The sequence below is a fragment of the Panthera tigris genome, chromosome A1 (genome assembly GCF_018350195.1).
Source record: "Panthera tigris isolate Pti1 chromosome A1, P.tigris_Pti1_mat1.1, whole genome shotgun sequence".
Lineage (NCBI taxonomy): Eukaryota > Metazoa > Chordata > Mammalia > Carnivora > Felidae > Panthera > Panthera tigris.
Genome location: NC_056660.1, coordinates 17,467,994 through 17,488,366, shown reverse-complemented (window position 1 = coordinate 17,488,366; position 20,373 = coordinate 17,467,994). Strand labels below are relative to the sequence as shown.

Genomic DNA, 20,373 nt, shown 5'->3' with positions numbered 1-20,373 from the left:
AGCAGCCGACTTCGGCTCAGGTCATGATCTCGCAGTCCGTGAGTTCGAGCCCCGCGTCGGGCTCTGTGCTGACAGCTCAGAGCCTGGAGCCTGTTTCAGATTCTGTGTCTCCCTCTCTCTCTGACCCTCCCCCGTTCATGCTCTGTCTCTCTCTGTCTCAAAAAAATAAAACTAAATAAACGTTAAAAAAAATTAAAAAAAAAAAAAAAGAAGTGTGGGTATTATTGGCGGAAGAGAACAGGCTTCTGGCTTCTTTGCTAGCAGGAGGCACGGGCCTGAGGCCTTTCTGAAACGCACACAACCGTTCTGGCTTTCTTGAGTCTTGAGAGACCTTTCAGCCCTTGTTATTCCATTTGAGCGAGCGTACCACGTTTCTAATGGGTGTTTCCGTTTTACTTCAGTGCACCAGGAACAAAGGGGCTGGGGGAAATAACACAGCCTCCTGTAAAACCGTCCTGATCTGTGCCTGCTTTCTGTCCCCCTCCTGTGTCCCTAGGTAAGTGTGAGATCGGCTGGGCGTACTATTGCACGGGAGCGGGTGCTGCTTCTGCCATGCTGCTGTGCACATGGCTGGCCTGCTTCTCGGGCAAGAAACAGAAGCAGTACCCCTACTGAGACGGAGCCACCAAGCGCAAAGAGAGGAGAAGACAGGCCGAAGGGGCCCGGAGAGACTGAAATGTCCAGCTACCTTCGAAAGGTGGAATAGTGGTTCTCATCCATACAGTGCTTATGAAATGAAACCCAGTGGAATGAGAAACATTATGTGACGTCAAAGGGTGGTGCAAGATTTGCAAAAGAAATGGAGAACCTGGAATAACACAGAAAAATGGACCAAAGGCTAAAAATATTGCAGGGTGTTGAGTGTTTCTGTTCCACAGAGTATCATTAATGTAGATCACATACACACACAGAACAAACCTATATATGCAAACAAGAGTTTGGGTGGGTTTTTTTTGTTTTGTTTTGGGGTTGTTTTTTTTTTTTTTTGGTAAGATGAGGACTCAGAGAATCAAAAGGGCTAGTAGAAACAGTATTATGTTGGGAAGCAGGGTAACCCACAGACGTTCCCTGTAGGTCATGGCGCTTCTGAAAGCACACACAGACATACACATCCACACACACACCCACGCCCAAACCTAGACATTGTTGCACAGACTGTATGGGAGGTTGAGTCGTGCATTACTCCTCTGTTTTCTTTTTAATACACCCTTAAAATACAGTATTATCACTTTATAAAGCATACATGAAACCTAATAAATGGACCAATAAGCCACTCTATCAGTATTTTATATATCCTGCATAACCTCTTTGTGCCCTCAACCTGTTTTCAGTGTTTATACAGACCTTTAGAGTTAAGCCTTTGTATTTCAATATTATTCAAAAATATGCAAGATTTCTTTGTCTGAGTAGCTTCTGCGATGATATTCTTATGAAGTAAAGGGGCAACTTCCTATCCACTGTAGGAGAGAATTCAGTTGAAGGTATGAGCATAATGAGAGACATTTTCCAGTCATTAGATCTTGTTTTCTTTTGTCCATTATTGTACTGTGCTGTACAATATTCATTTATTTCAATATTCATTTTGTATAAAAAAATTTTTAAGTGCTATTTTGTTGGTATTTGAAAAACTCTGTGAATAAATTCTCTTTGATCAATAGTTAAATGAGTCATGGAGTGTTCATGCAGTTACTGAGTTTGCTTCTGTAATTTTCTAAATATAGCCTTTCAACTCCAACAGTCCCATAAATTTTCCTTTTCCTTCTAAGGCCTCCCGTTCGTTCTCTCACTAATCACCCAACCGGGCATTGTTCTAGGCACACAGCGTATTAAAGGTGACTAAGGGTTCCTGCTTTCCACTTAAATCCTTTGCAGCTAGAATCCTAACTACACTTTAAATCACGAACAAATTCTCACGAGAGAAGACTTCCAAGTCTATTTTGGATTGACTTTGAGAATATGGACAGTATTTGGCCATGGTTTAGAGCCACGAGAGCCAAGCCGTGGTTGGGAGGTCTGGGCCACCAGTCTCCAGGATGACGTCAGAGTCATGACAAGCAGCCTGTGACTTGCTGCCACTCCACCTTCAACACGGTGCTGCGTTTCTTTGGTACCTCTGTGCCGGGGACAATTTTACACCACTCCCTTTTAGCATTCTTGGCCATTTGAGACGATTAGGTCACGTGTCTGCTCTCAGCATAAAGCCTTGACTAAAGAGAAGGATATGGACCTTTTCGTCACCCCACAACAGAACCAACACTTTCAGGAGTAAAGATTGCATCCTAGATCATGGATATATTATTTTATTAGGCAACGCCGAATTATTGCCTCAAACCCTTAAAACCTCAGTTTCAATTAGTTTCTCAATTGTATATTTTTTGAATTGGGGAACTGAGCATTCCCATTGTCTATAACTATATTTTCTGTTCTTTCTATACATATTTGTCAATTTCACTTGAATGTCTGAATGTCTCACTTGCTTCTTGTTACTTTTAATCATCCAGCGGATTCCGGCTGCCTTGGAAGAACAATGCAAGAATCAGGCCAATAAAATTCTGGACTTTCTGAGGCTTTGTTGCTATGGAAAAAGTCATTCTGCTCTCAAATGCTTAATTCATAATGGGCTGAATATCCTCTGATTGTGTCTCATTGTCCACTGAGCGGGGGCTTCTCCACTTTGCGGTTTCCTGAGGAGAGGAGATTGCACTTTGCTTCCTCAATGAGCCCATCATTTCCATTATTGCTGGTGCTTTTCACATGTTCTTAACCACACCTTCCTGTCAGAATAGAATTATGACCTCTTAGCTCCCATTGTAAAGTGGGAGTTCTCTATGGGATTCATTAAGGTTATTTCGTGGACAGATTTAATGATGACATTGTCATTTTTACGTGATCCGTATGATTTCAGACATCAGTGGACCTCGCTAAAGTCAAAAGCTGACACTCCAACAGGATGAAGTCAAAAGGCAAACCCTTACATCTCAAGTTCTAACTAGTCATATGTGTTTCTGGTTCAAGATGTTCTAGCATTTCATGAGGAGCATCAAATTTATTAAGAATTACCAAAAGATCACATATACTTCTTTTCAAAAACAATCAGGGTTCATGAAATAATCATAACAGCAACAATAATAAAACCTGCGACAGGTGTATATTCACAGGGTGCTCACTGATGTACACTTAAGGGGCAAAACCCTCCATTTTCACAACCTCATGAAGCTTCCCTTGCTTGTACAGGCTTGTGAGGTAAGTGGGGAGTTTCCCTTGTTTTCAGAAAACGACATGCAAAAAAAGTTACTGGATGAAATTGAACCAACTCTTCCAATTTTCAACACTTTCATTTGTGCATTTGGGGTAATAAATAGTTTCTGCACACCTGCTACTCGCTAGGTTTCCTGCTGGATGTAAAGCACTCCATGCAACGTGTCTCCCACTCTCGAGTTGGCCCCAAGCTTGTGGGGGAAAAGGAAGAGGAAAATCAGTGATTATCATATCCTGTGATGTCAAATGATGCTCACGACAAGGAGGAAGTTCCTCCCAGGCAAAGAATCCTGCACAGACAAATTAAAAAGGCATAGGAAAAGAAAGATGATAAATTATAGTTGTCTGCCCATCAAAAGACATCATTAAGAAAATGAAAGGGAGACTGGAAGTTGTGTGTCTGGAAAATGAATAATAAAAAAAATGAACCACGCGTATTTTTAAGCGGGTCAAAAATTGAACGGGATATATCACAAAAGAGGATATATAAATGCCAATAGTCATTTGAAAAGGTGCCCAACATCATTAGTGAAGAAGAAAATGCAACTTAGAGCCACCGTGAAACACCACTTAGCATACACTAGAATGACCAAAATGTTAACGACACCCAACCTTACCAAGCACAGAGATGTATGGTTGGAAGGCCATTAGGCAGTTACTTACTAAGCTAACCAAACTCATTCCCCTCTATGTATTTATGCCCCCCCCAAAAAAAAATCTGTGTCCCCAAAAAGATTGTAAAAAAATGTTCATCTCAGTTTGGTATGTAATAATCCCAAACTGGGAACAGCTCAGATGTCTGCCAATCCATAAAGAAAACGTGGTATATTTAAATAGTGGAATACTACTCCACAATTTTTTTAAAAAAGGAATTTCTCATATACATAATGATGCAGAAGAATCTCAGATGCTATGTTGAACAAAAGAAGCCCGACACACAGGCGACGCTAATATATGGTGATAGAAATCAGAGCAGTGATTAACCTGAAGGCATTAACTAGTGATGACACAGGGGACTTCCTGGGGTGATGGAAATGCCCTATGTGTTGATTAGGGTGGTGGTTACACAGATGTATACATTTTCCAAACTCCATCCGTATGTGCTATTAAAGTGTGTACTTTATCATATGCTAATCATACCTTGATAAAAAAAAAAAGGTGGGGGGAGTCCTTGGAGAGCCCTGCCTCACAGGGCTGCAGGGAGGGTGCGTTGGGGCACAGTGAGAGAAGAGGGTAGACGTGAGGTGGAAAGGGCAAGAAGGGCTTTGTCAGACACTCTGAGGAGATTGTAACTGATCCTGGAGGCAGGAGAAGCATTTGACATGGTAGATGTGGGATGTGGCATGACTACCTGCATGTTTTAGAACGATCCCTAGACCCACTATGGAGATGAGTTAGCAGGCGGCACAGGTGGCCAGGGAAATAGTACAACGTGTTCCTCTTACCCACAAAGAGTTTTGAGCCCCTCCTATGGTCTAAGTGCTTAGGAAAAGGAGGTGAACAAATAGGCTGATGCCATCAGGTGAAAACCGAACTGGGCAAAACGGGTGGAGGTGGGGCGGACGGGACAGACCAGAGAGAACAGGAGGATAGAATCAAGAGATCCTGGGATGTAGGAAGTGGCACGGATGAGAGCAGAGCCGGTCCTGGTCTCGCACACAGACACGATATGAAACGAGAGCATCAAAGTAATGAAGGACATCCCATGGGGTGTCCAGTTGGAGATGCCTCATGGGTAGTTCAAAATTAAGGCTTTGGGCTCTGGAAATAGCAGATACGGGTAATATCAGTGACTCTGCAGGCATTAATAAGAAGTGGATGCAGGAATGTTTTCACGATATTTAAAGCAGAAGCACGTCAGTTGGGATTTCCTTCTGCATGAGGTTCTTTTGTAGTGTATTGTCTTAACCATAGTGTACCGTGAAATATTTCCGGAGTATCTTTCACGTTTAAACACATTTAGCAGCATGCGATAGTTACATCATCAGTTTTGCTACAGAGACAGTCTGTAGCAAGGACCTTCTTTGCTGCCAGTTATCATAGGCTGTTTGAAGTTAGAAAACTGAATAGCGACACTGAATACTGTGGAAATGCACTTTGCTCAGTAACACTTGAGTTGTTGCAATATTTGATTATCCATTTGGTTGTTACCGAAACTTTCTTAACTATAATGGGTTATTGTTGCTACGATAGTATATTGCCTGTATTTCTACCTGTAGGAATGGGCTTTACGTGCTGGATTTTAATATCCTTGAGCTGGGCAAGTGCACAAGTCTTTTTAAAAGAAACATGGTTTATTTGCACAAAATTGATCAGTTTTGAGGATCGTTAAGGCCCTTGAAGTGGTTTTGTGGGTGTGAAACACCTGGTGAGAATTCGAATTGGTGCCTTTTATCATAGTATTGAATTTAAGTCTACTTAACTTATCAAGTCATGTTCATGCCCTGATTTTGTATACTTGTTATCTATCAATAAACATTGTGATACTTGAAAAAAAAAATGAATGCAAGAGAAACCTTAGGGAACATATCATTTAAAGGATAAGATCCCTGTCCAAGGAGTAATCAGAGACACAGAAAGAAATTAAAAAAACAAAACAAAAAACAAACAAAAAACATTGTCATAGACACCAATGAAGACAAGAGAATTTCAAGAAAGAGAGTTCTCAAGAGTGTTTACGGTAAATGTCTTGCAAGAGACAAGTTATATTTATTCGATTGGGTAACTAGAAGGTTAATAATAAAGCCATCAGAAAAGAGCAATTTTAGTGGAGGGGTGGGGTGGAGCTGAAATTGTTAGGGGTAGGAGAGTGAATTAGAGATGAAGAGAAGGGGCACCTGGATGGCTCAGTCGGTTCAGCATCCAGCTCTTGATTTCGGCTCAGGTCATGATCTCAGGGTTGTGGGACTGAGCCTCGCGTGGGGCTCCACTTTGAGCGGAGAGCCTGCTTCAGATCCTAGCTCTCCCTCTGCCCCTCTCCCCCAATTGCCCCCTCTCTCTGTCTCTAAAATTAAAAAAAAAAAAAACCTTAGAAATTAAATCGAAAAAAGAGATGAAGAAGAAGAGACAGCTATAGAGCGGGCCTTTCAAAAACCAACTGTCAAGGGGAGGAGAAAATGGGGAGTGGCTGTTCACTGGGCATAAAATTAGAGCTCCGCTTGATAAATGAGCTCTGGAGATCTGCTATACAACATAGTGCCTATAGGTGACCATACTTGAAAATTTGTTAAAACGGTAGATCTGGTGTTCAGTGTTCTAAGCGCACGCGAACGCGCACACACACACACACACACGCACACACACGCACAAGGAGTACAAGGAAACTTTGGGAGGTTATGCATATGCCTTTCGCCTTCGTGGTGGTGATGATACTCTAAAGTGTCTGCATATGTCCAAACTCATCGAATTGTATACATTAAATATGTGCAGTTTTACGTATCAATTATACCTCCTTAAGTGGTACAAAGAAAAAGAGACTTAGCTGTGAAGGGAAGATGAAAAATAGAATTGATTCAGCATGTTTGCTCCTAGCAAAATCGTCTTTGCGAAAATTTTTTTTTTATTTTTTTTTTGCAATCCTTGGTGACTGGAGTGAATTTGTCAGAACATCAAATGTCCGTCATGCCCCCTTCTCTGATTCAGGCTTTCTCTCAAAATGGAGGGGGTGTCTCCAGAGAGCCTTAATGGAAATAAGACCATTAGGTTCCAGCAAGCTCATAGGACCTAGAAGAAATTGCCTGTCACCTCAAGAGGGAACAGGATTGCACTAACTCTCCAGAACAAGGCAAAATGATTCCACGAACCGGGTCACTGCACTAACACGTAGCAGCGGGGGTCCATGAGAAAATAAGTGATTTTTCCCTGCAGGAAAAATCTCTTTCTATTGTAGAAAGAGAACACCATGCTTGGAGTCCAGGTCTCCTTTAGCTCTGTGTTCTAAGTTTTATACACTTCAGTGGTGGTTAAAGTAAGTATTCACATCTGAACGTAAATTTTAGGCAGTAACGAAAAATGAGAATTTCTTACTATGAGCAAGAACATGTAGAAACGCCATGCTATGAGGCCATCTGTGGCCACACTGACCTTCAATTACTTCCATCAGCAATTGGATCTGGAGACGCTTCCTATTCTATTTTTTTCCTTAGCGACTTTCATAATTGCCGTTTCCCCGGGATATGGGAAAGAACTTGCTTGCCCTATTTTGGAGATTATGCTGTGCCTTCCATGTATGACTGCCTGAGATACTGTCTGGCTCACCCAAGATGCTTTTTTTTTTATGACTTCTGATATCCTGGTCTTTTTCTTTTCATTATTTCTTTACTTAAAACCGTTTACTGATCACATACTACACATCATACACTGTGGCCCATCTACAACTGACCCATTTTATCTTTTCCTATGGGCCTTAAGTTTTTCTATTCCTTTAAGTTCTTAAAACAAACACTCTACATTAGAATCCTATAAGCATATATTAGAGTATAACGCTACTACTAATGTATTTTTTTAAATTAATGTTTAACCTGTAGTACACAAAGAAACAAGCTTTGGGAAACTTGGGTGGTTCAGTCAGTTGAGCTTCCGACTTCGGATCAGATCATGATCTCACGGTTCCTGGGTTTGAGCCCCACAGTCAGGCTCTGTGCTGACGGCTCAGAGCCTGGAGCCTGCTTCGGATTCGGTGTCTCCCTCTTTCTCTGCCCCTTCCCTGCTTGCTCTCTCTCTCTCTCTCTCTCTTTCTCAAAAATAAATAAACATTAAAAAAAATTAAGGGGCTCCTGGGTGGCTCAGTAGGTTAAGCGTGCAACTTCAACTCAGGTCATGATCTTGAGGTTCATGAGTTTGAGCCCCACGTCTGGCCCTGTGCTGACGGCTCAGAGCCTGGAGCCTGCTTCGGATTCTGTGTCTCCCTCTCTCTCTGCCCCTCTCCTCCTTATGCTCTGTCTCTCTCTCTCTCTGTCAAAAATAACTAAACATAAAAAAATGTTGTAAAGAAACAAGCTTCATGAGGAGACACTGCTTGTAACGGCTAGTTTTCTGTACTTACCGCGAATGAATTATTATTTCCTCAAGGCAAATTATTAAGTGGTTAGTTTCCAAGCCACTTTACTGACAAACCCAGGTCTCTAAGGCAGCCTTGGGGATAAGGATAGAGCTAACATAAAGAGATAGACAGGTTAGGGCTAGTTATCAGCAATGGACTTAGATGTTCTCGTTTGACTAAAATGTCGTTCGTACATCAGTGTTTAAGAGATCCCTACCCAGAGCGCCCGAGTTTGGATCTCGATTCCATCATGTGTTAGTTCATGTAAACTTGGGCAAGTTTCTTACCCTCAGTTGCCTCATTTGTAGAAATCTGAACAGCAATCTTATCTTCATAGAGTTTGATGAAGATAACACTAGGTAATCAATGGGGAGCTCTTTGTAGGGCTCAGGCCAGGACAAGCTGTCAATACATGTTCATTTTTGCTATCATCATTAGCTTTTGCTTTGTTTCAGTCGGGGGCCCTGGAGTTTTGGTTAATAGTAAGGGAGAGCCCAGGCATTCCAAGTGTATGTCTGTAACAGTTTCAAGAGAAGTGAAAGAACTCCAGATTTTATAAAGCAACTAACAAGATTTGGCATAAACGCTATATCAATACGTGACTGTAAGAGCTAGACACGAGTGCTTCTTATCCTTAATCTTCTGTTTCTCCTGAAGAACCGTGGATCACCCTTTTCTAAGGAAGCTAAGGGGATGGTTCTCGCTAATTGAGCTCGTCTTCTGTGTGACCCATCTTGCTTTGTCCTGTGAGGTCTTATATGCTCTAGGACGTCTCCTTCCAAAACACAAATCTCTCCTCATAAGTCTATATCACTTTAATTCTCTACAATGCTCTGCCTTCCTCCAAGTGCCCTGAAACATACTGGCTGTGATTCTGGCCTTGCAGCTGTCTGAGATTCTAAGCTGAGCTTTCCGAACCTCCATCTGCCTCCTCTGTGTCTGCCCTTTGTCATGATAATGGGGATTTACATCCCGCTGGCTGGAAGAATCGGTTCAGCTTGCACATGTGCAAAATGATGTGTGGACAAGGTTTTCACGGAGGCATTTTCAATAATAGCAGAAGTCTGGAAGCAAATGATGACCAGTGGGGAACTCCTTACATAAATTACGGTACATACGAATGTAGGAAACTAGACAACCATTTGAAAGGCAGCATTTCTGTACTGATACAGAAAGATAGTCAGGGTCTAATAAGAAAGAAGAGTGAGACACACAGGACTTGAACTTAACTGTGGGCTAGACTTTCTAAGAGCATTTTGAAAGAATAGCCCTGTGTTTTCTTTATGCAAAAAGAATATCTCTAGGAAGATACAGAAATAAGAAACAGATGAGAAGGGCTGCTTGTGGATAAGAGACAAAGGTGGGGGGGAACTTACTTCATGTGACTTTTGTATGGTCTAACTTATGACGGTTACCTATTCAAAAATACTTTTAAAGGAATATAGAGATCATTTAAAAAGGTATAATCCAGGGGCCCCTGGGTGGTTTAGTTGGTTAAACATCTGACTCTTGGTTTCGCTTCAGGTCATGATCTCACAGTTTGTGAGTTCCAGCCCCACATCAGGTTCCGCGTTGACAGCTCAGAGGCTCCTTGGGATTCTTTCTCTCCCTCTCTCTCTGCCCCTCCCCTGCTTTCTCTCTCTCTCTCTCTCTCTCTCTCTCTCTCTCTCTCTTTCTCTCTCTCTCTCTCTCCTCTCTCAAAATAAATAGATAAATAAAAATGTATAATCCAGAGATGAGATGACAGATATGCATATTCCTTAAAATCTATAGGAAACGAACCCTTCAATTGCACAGCCTATTACCATTCAAAGCCAGCCCCCACATTTCTGCACATTTCTGGGGGGATGTTTTCAGAGGCTACCCCTTAAGGACACCACAGGCTGCCTTTGTCCCTTATTTCTTGGCCCCGACCTGAAATTCAGCTCCTTTTGTGGTTTCTAAGAAAGAGTCCCCACAGGAAGAATTTGAGATTTTTAGGTTTTTCTGAAGCTTTGTCAGGTGAAGAGGAAGGAAGGGTTTACAATGCAGCATCGCAATCAACTTTAATGGAAACACGAGACTACCTTCCTCTGATCGCCCTTCCAATGGTGAAGTTCCATTAACCTTGCCAGCCCGCTCCCTGCACGGGGCTCCCTGCTCGTCCTCTTCTATTCTCTACAAAGCAACATAAATTCTTTTTCTCTCCTGCATTGTGGTTCTGCGTTCCAATTTTGTTGCTTAATTGTGCCGTTGACACACATACTCCAGTGCAAGTGTTTTTTCCAGATAAAGCCGATTCTTAGCTGAGAAGAAAATTTGCTCTCAGCTCTAACATTATATAAAATGCCACATATTTGCCAAGGTGATAACACCAAAGTCATTATTGATTTATGTGCTCCAGTACTCAGTCTTTAAATGCTGGAGTTCTTCAGGGACTGCTGCCTTTCCCTGGGCGACCTCATATGCTCCTGTGGCTTTAATCACATCTATTGTCAAAGGCTCCCACAGGTACGTCTTCAGCCCCAGACCTCTTATGCCCAAAGGCATATGCAATATCGCCATTTAGCAAACCCACGGGCCCAAACAGAATTTACAATCTTCCTCCTAAACCAGCTCCATCACTGGTGTTCCTACTCTCTGTGTATCATACCTCTATGAACCAGGCTGTTCAATTCAGAGACCTCCCCCCACCACATCAGATCTACCCCTGAGGAAGTCCCGCCTTTCTCCACCTCCGTAGATACTATATTAGTCTAGTTAATGTCATCTGACTTGAACCAAGTTTTCCAAATCTGTGTTCAGGTTCTCTTTGCAAGTTGTTGCTAGTTTAGGATGTCTGGAGATTTGTGAGGGCCATAAATATCTTCCTCCACCAGTTTGCCACCAGATGGGATGTTATAATGAAAGCAAGTCTCCCACCAGATTCTGCCACATATTGCAAGCATTTGTTTGCAAGGAAGCACAAAAATTGTCACACAATCTGTCCCACTTATTGGTACTTTTGGCACTTTGAAAAGTACCCGGCCTGGAAGGTCCCCTAGAGTAGATGTGACAGTACCCCAGCAGCGGGAGTCAGCTCACCTTCTTTTGAATTCAGAATCCTCTGTTAAGAAGTGCAGCGACACGGAACCAAATGTCTGGTTAGTAAGGTCTAGGATCCTACTTAGAAAGTTGAGAGATGTCTGCAGGGTTTGCGAGATTCTGAGGAGGTAGTATGATAGGAAAAGATAGGATTCAGTAGGCAGAGAGGGAAAGATTGGGAGCTGAGGTCCATGGCTGGGGAAAAACACATATTTTGGAACGAGGCTGGGGGTGTCTGACCACAGCAAACCCCCCTGAGACGTAAGGTGCCTCTTAAGAATGTAACAGACTCCACCTACTCCCCCTCAGCTTCCCCTCAGGAATTTGACACACACAAAAAAAAAACCTGGCTAAAAATAGGTAGACCATAAAACCTATGACCCACAAGGCACCGTATGGCTGTAGACCACCCGTCATACAATGGAAACGAGCCGATCAGGAATGGATAACCCAGCACCTAGAGTTATCCGGCCAATAAATGTAGAACCTGAGAAGGAACAAGGGGGAAGGGAAGGGGAAGGGCTGACCAGAGCCTTATAAAACAAGGACCCTTGCCTATAGTCAAGGGCATGCACTTTCAAGTGTCCCCTCTCTGTAAAGAGAGCTTTCCTACTATTCTTTCTTTCGGATCTTATACTCTAATAAGCTTTTGCCTGCTGCTCATTTTGTGTCCACGTCTTCATTCTTCAAAGAGACGAGGCAACGAGTCCTGGGTATTGAGGTTAAAAAAAAGAAAACCTGCAGCAATAGAAGTGATTCAGAAGGTAGAAGTTGTATATCTGCCCAGAGTCCGTTCATAAATTCTGAATGCCACTCCTTTCACCAACGCAATATTCCTTCTAGCAATCTTATGCCAATGAACAGACACTGTGGGGAAGCTTTGATGGTAATATCTGAAGACATTTGTTGTAGCTGCCTCTGGGGAATGGATGTCTGATGAGGGTAATTGCTAGGGTGGAGATGAAAAAGAATTTATACATATCTGCATGTAGTTACACATAACATATTATATATATTACATAATATCATGCACAATATATATGTGTATTTATATATGGCATTTTTAAAAAAGCAGGTTGCAAACGGTGTATCCCTGCCATCTGCATACTTCGCGTAGAATTTTCAGTGAGATTCTTTGGGAAATGATATGACACGTTAATGACTCAAACTATATACAGAGAGAAAGTGTAAATATGATGTCCTTTGAAATCTAAATCCTAAATCCTCCTTGTCTGATGGCTTCTCGTGATCTTTGAAATGAAAACATTTAGAACAAGAAGCCACACAAATAATTGCATACTACATCTGGAAAGGGAGGGATTTCTCGATCAGTTTTCCTCTGGGTCTTCTGCAGAAAGCGTAGCAGGGTCAAAGGTGAGGCGCAGGAAGGCCTTCTGATGGGAGTCAAAGGAAGTTTCCAGGAAACCAGTTTGGAAATTGTGCTGTGCGTTCACGCCACATGGGTAAATCCTCCAAAGTGCAAAATCCGTTCATCTGCTCTGTTCAAGTAAACACAGAGTAGAAATCTATTTGTATTGCAAGGATTGGGTTTCTTTGATGGCATCCTACGATGTCTTAGAGGCAATGCAAGACATAATTTATACATTCAAAGATTGCCAACAACCTCTCAGGCATTAAACCCATCATACGATTTTCCCCCTATTGTGTTGCTTATTGAAAACACAGATGCTTGGGCCTAAGTCTCAAAGATTATTATTCGGGAGGTCTGTTCCAGGGGCCCTTAATTCGCACTTGACACGATAAGTTAAGACATTAAAAACTGGAGATAGCCACAATGAAGGGTATGGCAAACATCCGTATTAACCTTAGTCACACACATAGATCTAGTTCACCGCTTTCATCTGTTGTAGAGAGTCCCATCCTGTCACAGTTCTTCGCCACCAGAGTGATGAGTGACTCCAGCAGCTATCAGGGATATCCTATTGAGAAAATGGGGTGTCCTGAGTTTGAAATGGAAGTGAATGTTGTTACAAATGAGGGAATGGAAAGGGGTATTTTCTCTTTCTTCAGGCAGAGGCCTACATTATCTTTTTAGGTTATTAATAATAATGTGAATAGACACTCATAATAGACTAAATATTAGTAATATTTACTAATACAAGGGTAGCTTCCTCATGTCTCTTTATTAGAAAAATCTAAACTTCCACAAGAGATAAATGATGGACGATAATGTAAATAGCATGCTCCTCTAATGCATGTAACGTATGCATGTACCTGCAATATTCTGGCTTAAAATAGGAGCACACTTTCTTTCCAAAGAAAGATATACTTGCAAATCCATTTTCAAATGAAAAGAACAAAATGTCACTCGGTTGATGATCTTTAAAAGAGCTCCTATTTTAAAAGTATGACCCATACATTTTGATAGAGGATTATGAATTAGCAATGCAAGGGGTTTGTTCACTTCTTGGTAGGAATGCAGGCTGAGGAGAGAATACAGATTAGAAGGAGAAATTAACAGTCTTGAAGTACCAGATAAATAAGTGACCAATGCGGTGTTCTCATTACATATTGAAAACCTTCGGTCCCTCCATAATTGCTTTTCGAAAGGTAAGAGTTAAGCAGAAGGATTTGAATCTGATTTTATTAAGATGGTTTTAGTAACAAGATAAAAATGATGGTATAGAATTTTGAGGGTCTGACACAGGGCATTTGATCTTTCTTCCTGACCATATGCCAGCTGTTGCCAATGTGTTTTTCCTTCTGTGGGTCTGGCTGGATACCAGCCTGGGGCAGGCTAAGTAGGTTTCTCCAGACAATTCTTTTCATGTTCTCCTTGCTCCCTCTCAGGGTCCTAGACAAGGTTGCTCTGACCTTTCCCGTTCTGTGGTTTTGCATCTTGGGAGTTTTGGGGGGAGAGGAGGGAATTAAATCATTCTGTTTGTTGTTTTAAATTCTGGCTATGCTTGGAGTTTAAAACCATAGACTACTAACAGCATATGTCACTGTAAAACAGGCCTACATTGGAGACCTATTTTTGCCACTTACTAGCTGGACAAATGTCCTCATCTCTAAACCTCCCTCAATTGTTAACCAGAGGTGATAATAGTTCTTACCTAATGGAAACTCACCATAGAGTGCCCGGCGAATAATGAGTGCACAATAAATTTTACCATGATTTTCACTCTTAATATTTTCACATTTTGAAATCCGGTTCTGGATGGAGCTGGATGGCTCAGTCCGTTAAGCCTCTGGCTCTTGATTTTGGCTCAGGTCACCATCTCACAGTTCGTGGGTTCGAGCCCTGCATCGGGCTCTGCACTGGGTCAGCACGAAACCTTCACGGAGTTCTCGTTTCTTCTCTCTCTGCCCCTCACCCCCACCCCCAAATAAATAAAACAATTTTTTTTTTTAAATTACGTGTCCCAAAAGAAGACACGATAGTTCAGACCTACGGGTGTCCAATCAGGTGCTGGAGGAGGAGACACCCCAATGTGAGGAAGGGCGTGATGTGAATACAGCACACTGTGTGGGGAACAGGGAGAGAAACCTGGGTGTTCCATCACCTGAAATGTTCACAAAAGCGAGTAAGAAATATTCAGCACAACCAAGAGGACCCCAAAATCGGTGGCCGGGATGAGCACTTCATTGTTTCCTGAGTTCAGAACCTTCGGGATTTCTCCAGGCCCATCCGGCCTCCCCTGTCCTGGGGCTGTCAGCAGGCTTTCCCGGGATCTGGGGCTGCTCCTGGCCACGAGGAGCAATTCCCATGAGCTTTCGCTGAGAGTGTCAGGTCGCTGATGCAGACATTTTCAGTCACAGATTTTTTTTTTTCTGCCACAGGCAAGTGGTTTTAAGCTATTCCGTTAGTAAAGAAAGGGGAGGGGTGCTTTGGGAAGAGACAAGACAGAAAGAGAACGTGTTTTGACCTAGTTAAGCAACTGAATAGACTTGCGTTTTAACGATTTCTGGTTATACCATATTAGCTGCATGCATATATTTTAAAAAATTGGGGCTGTCAATTTTTCTAGGAAAATAGAATTGTAAATTATAAATGCCTATTAAATAAAGTATTAGGAGCAGCATCGTTCTTGAAACATGCCTCATAAAATTTCCTCCCTCCTTTCCTCCCTTTGTCCCTTCCCTCCTTCCTCTCCTCCATTTTTAAGGGCAAGAACCACGTTTCTAGGAGAGGATGTGCTACAAACAAAAGGTCCTACCCTCAAGAAGCAGTCTAATGGGGAGGCAGACGTGTTAATACACGGAGCTACAATTACACAAAGTCGTACAAGATCCAGTTAGGAATACAACGGGAAGTGCTCATTCTCTCTTACTTTTGAGGGAAAGCTAGATAGAGGAATTGTCACCTGAGTTTTGTTCTTACTAAAGAAAACCCAGCAACTGCATCGTGCACTTTTTTCAGGCTTTATTATACTCATGCGTACACACAAGTCCACACGGATGGGAGTCAGAAAAGACTCTCCTCAAGAATCTTAAGATAGAATTTTTAGGCAGAAGAAATCGCTTACGAAAACCTAGGACTGAATGCGTAACAAGAACGCTTAGCAGATGGGCCTCTGTCTTTGTGTCCAGATCTTTAGGACCCAGCTTTGGTTCAGTTTGGCACATACATGTTCGGTTCCTGTGGGTTCTGCTGTTGTTGCTTTGTGTTGTTCTTTGAGAGTTTTTAGGCAGGCGAATTTAGGTTCAGATTACAATGGTAGCTTGCAAAATTGTTAGCGACATATACAGTGGATGTTACTTGCAAATTCTTTGTCAGTACCAGGAAATGGGTAGATATCTTCCAGGTAGCTGTGGTGAGAGAGAGAGTTTCCAGGAAGCAAGAGCAGCGGGGGCAAAGACTTGGAGGCCAAGGATAATTGGGTGCCATGGGGAGACGGAAGCGGTTCACTGCGGCAGGGAGGTAGGGTCGGAGGGAATGGGGCTAGTGAGTGGGACAAGGCTCTAAGGTGCCACTGAATTGCTGATGGCAGCCATGTTTGCATGTCCAGTCTTGACCGCTCCCCTCTCACGGAGCTCCACAGTGCGACGTCTGGCAGCCACCATGTTGCTTCCACATCAATACCTAACAACCCTGAAGCCAAGCATATCCAAAACAGAACCTTTAATGTCCTCCGTGGTACTTATTTTTGCCTCCAGTTCTACTCATCTCTGTCAGGGGTAACTTGCACCCACAGTTAATGAAGCTGAAAATAAAAAAGGCATCTTCATTCTTCATTTTTTTTTAGGTTTATTTATTTATTTATTTATTTATTTTGAGAGAGAGAGAGAGAGACTGCATGCACATGCATTCACATGCAGAAGGGGCAGAGAGAGATGAGAGAGAGAGACAGAGAGAGAATCTCAAGCAGGCTCCACTCTGTCAGTGCACAGCCTGATGTGGGGCTCAATCCGCCGAAGTGTGATATCATGACCTGAGCTGAAATCCCGAGTTGGACGTTTAACCAACTGAGCCACCCAGGTGCCCCTCATTCTTCATTTTTAAACCTAGCCCAAATACAAAACAAATCCCAAATGTGCCCTTTTGTTCCCACTGCCACCGTGGCTATTACTCGAATCCAAGCCTCTAAAATCTTGTGTATTTCTGTAATAATTATCGTTTTTACAAAAATAGGTCTTATCATGCCACTTCCCTACCTTGGACCCTTGGTTCTCCTTATTTTCTTTCTTTTCTTTTTTTTTAAGCATTTTTAATTTTTATTTATTTATTTATTTATTTTAAAAGTAAGCTCTGTGTCCCACATGGGGCTTGAACTCACAACCCTGAGATGAGGATCAAGAGTCGCCTGCTTTACTGACTGAACCAGTCAGGCGCCCTATTCTCCTTCCTTTCTAGATAACATTTTTAAAAAACTTCTTATACCTACATTAAGGTCCACTCTTTGTGCTATAAAGTTCTACGGGTACAGGCAGATGCTCCATTCCAAAGCCATTCCCGTCAGGTAGAGCTGTGCAGTTCTCCCTTCTTCCAGCCTGCCCTTCCCCAGAGAAGAACCTCAGAGCCCCTGCACCAGAGCTGGCGATGGGGACAGCGGCACTCTTCTCCCAGAGCGACCCCCCGCTCTGTAAGTGGTGCCGAGGGATGGTGGTCTTTTGGTTCCTCGGCTTGGCTTGCGGGGCTCGTGTGGAGCCTCCTGCCTGTGATGAGCAAGCTGTTAAGAGTGACAGACTGCAGTATTCCCAGCTTGCGGTACCTGCAGAAGAGCCTCTGCTCTTTGAATGAGCAGGGTGGGGGAAGGGAGTCCCATTCCTCTGCCATGCCTGCTCTGAACATGAGACTGTGGAGGATGGGAGAGCCTAGTGGCTTATTACTGAATCACGGCTGCAGGTTAGAAGCTAAGGAGAGCAGGAGACCCTGTCTTTCCGCCTGCACCCCAAAGCAATAGTCCTTCCATCACACAGAATGTGCACAGGTGATGGTGTGATGGGAGCTGGTCCCTAACAAATGCTGAGAACCGTTTCTGTCTTTTATCAGGATTTGGCATCATTTGAGTAAATGCCACGCTATTTGCTGTACATCATTAGAGAGATTTCCAGAGATTGTAAAGAGTTGTTTCTATTTCTATAATTCTCACCAGTTAAACGGATGTTCTGCTGGGGAAACCATTCACCCAGACCCTCATCTCATGGTTCCAGGAGTCCTGACCCCTACCAGGCAGTTTGCAAATTTGAGCCTCAGTTAATAGGCATCCAGGAATCAGACTGTCAATCTTACATAAATGTAAAACAAATGTCATTGATATTGTTAATGAGAATAATTTAACTGTGATAAATCCACATTAGTTAAATGGATAAGATTTCCTATGTCACTGTATCCGGGTTAGCCGTAAGAGGTTTAACACTCAGTATGGTGTGGTTTGTTTTCTTTGTTTTGTTTTGTTTTTTGTTTTTTGCTGTTGTTGTTGTTTTTGTTTTGGTATTCTTTATGTTTTACAAAAGAAAGTTAGAGCAGCTAACTCAAAAAGAAAGCAAGTGACTTGTGAATTTGTTAACTGTTTTTCAGGATAAGGCGAGGATTCAAAATTCCTGGAGAGATCTCTCACTGAAGACGACTTCTGGCACACTGTCAGGCATAAAGTCCATGGGCTTATGAGTATTCCAGCTTGGGATAAAGCAGCTTACTTTTTCCTAATCTGCACTTTGATGCATTCGACTCTGGAGAGTGATTTTTTTTTTTTTCCATTCTTATTGCATCAGGTGGAGGTGGCTCAATTGGTTACGTGTCTGATTTTTTTTTTTAAGTTTATTTATTTTGAGACAGAGAGCATGAAAGTGGAGTAGGGGCAGAGAGAGAGGGGAGAGAGAATCCCAAGCAGGTTCCGCACTGCCAACACAGAGCCCGATGTGGGGCTCAAACTCATGAACCATGAGGTCATGACCTGAGCCGAAATCAAGAGTTGGACGCTTAACCACCTGAGCCACCCAGGTGCCCCACATGTCTGATTCTTGATCTCAACTCAGGTCTTGATCTCAAGGTCATGGGTTCAAGCTGCATTGAGTTCCATGCTGGGCATGAAGGCTACTTTAACAACAACAACAATAACAACTTTCAACTATATATATATATATATATATATATATATATATATATATATATAGTCTATCATACATTGGCTTTCTTATAAAATCCTAATATCATATCTTCAGAAGTAACATCTTGAAATTTCACCTCTGAAGTGACAGGTTTGGGCTCTTCAGAGTTCTTGATATATTACTGAGCTATGACATTTGAATTAGCTTCATGAAACCATATAAATATTTTTTTCTGGCCTTGTAAGTGTCATTATGAGCTGGTTTTTTATCATTACTTTAATTTCAGAGGCTGATGTGAAGCAACTTCTCCTTTGACAGGGAATTTCAGAATGAGAAGTAGGCTTGCAATCTATTTGCACAACAGACTGAAAGTACCTTTCTTCTGTGGATTTGATTTGATTGCCTTACAATTGTCCCTGTCATCATCACCATGGAATGAAGGTGAGGAGTCATTTGTTGACTGACAACTGAGCAAGTGTTCAGTGGATGGTGACAGAGCCCCTTCCTCGCTGAGCCCTTAGCTCACCCTTTGACATTATTGATGTTAACACATTTCCTCCAGTCTATACTATGAAAGAATCATATTCATAAAAGAATCCTTAACTAAAAAAACCTTTCCTTTTCTAAATCATCGCTTCAGTGTTGAATAGGTCAAAAAATCCTCAAGCCCCTCTACTCAGTACATACAGCGTGCATATGCCAAGCTCTGTTTCTACGGTACGATATGGCAACTCATTTCTGATACTGACTACCCAGAGTTAATGCACACTCCACGGGTTGAGCTCAGAGTCCCCAACAAGACTGCCCCATTTCACATGCTAGCTGCAAGTTTCAGAGTCCTCAAGCCACCTAGACTTTTGACCAACTGCCTACAAATTCAGGAGTTCCCATGACTCCGTGGTTTTGACAATTTGCCAGAACAATTCATAGAGTTCAGAAAAGCTCTATATTTATGATCAAAGCTTTTTTTATAAAGGACACAAATCAGGGCCAGCCAAAGGAAGGAGCACATAGGGCAAGATCTGGGACAATCCTGAATGCAGGGTTTCCATGTCCTTTTCCTGTGAAATCAGAATATCACTGTCCTGGCATGTAAAAGCGCCCATCAACCAAAAATCCCAAACAAGCTTCGATGGTTAAAGTTTTTTATTGGGATTTCGTCATATAGGCATGACTGATTGAACCACTGGCACATGACTGAACTCGATCTCCAGCCCTCCCTCTCTTCCTAGGAGGGGTTTCTAATATCACATGGCTCAAAGCCCCAACATTTGATTATGTGGTAGGTCTTTCTGGCAGGGCCAGTCCCCATCCCTGAACTATGTAGGGACCCAATGGGCCCACCATGAATAAGACAAATATTCCTATCACTCAGGACATTTCAAAAGGTTAGAAGCTCCATCTCAGGAACCTGGGACACAGACCAGATAATCCCTTATCATATGACATACACCTTCATCCATTTGTAAAGTTTATGCCAGCAGCACGTGTGGTAG

At 42.4% G+C, this 20,373-nt stretch overlaps 1 protein-coding gene across 3 annotated transcripts in view; it reads left to right on the top strand.

The window, feature by feature from the left end:
* The window catches only part of LHFPL6 (LHFPL tetraspan subfamily member 6), a 261,724-nt gene extending 260,061 nt beyond the window's left edge, over positions 1-1,663 (top strand). For all 3 annotated transcript variants that reach the window (XM_042960156.1, XM_042960059.1, XM_015544549.2), the window contains exon 4: positions 497-1,663. In XM_042960156.1, the coding sequence (XP_042816090.1) occupies positions 497-615 (119 nt within the window). In that variant the 3' untranslated portion in view covers positions 616-1,663. The remainder of the gene's footprint in view (positions 1-496) is intronic.
* Positions 1,664-20,373: the final 18,710 nt, after the last annotated feature.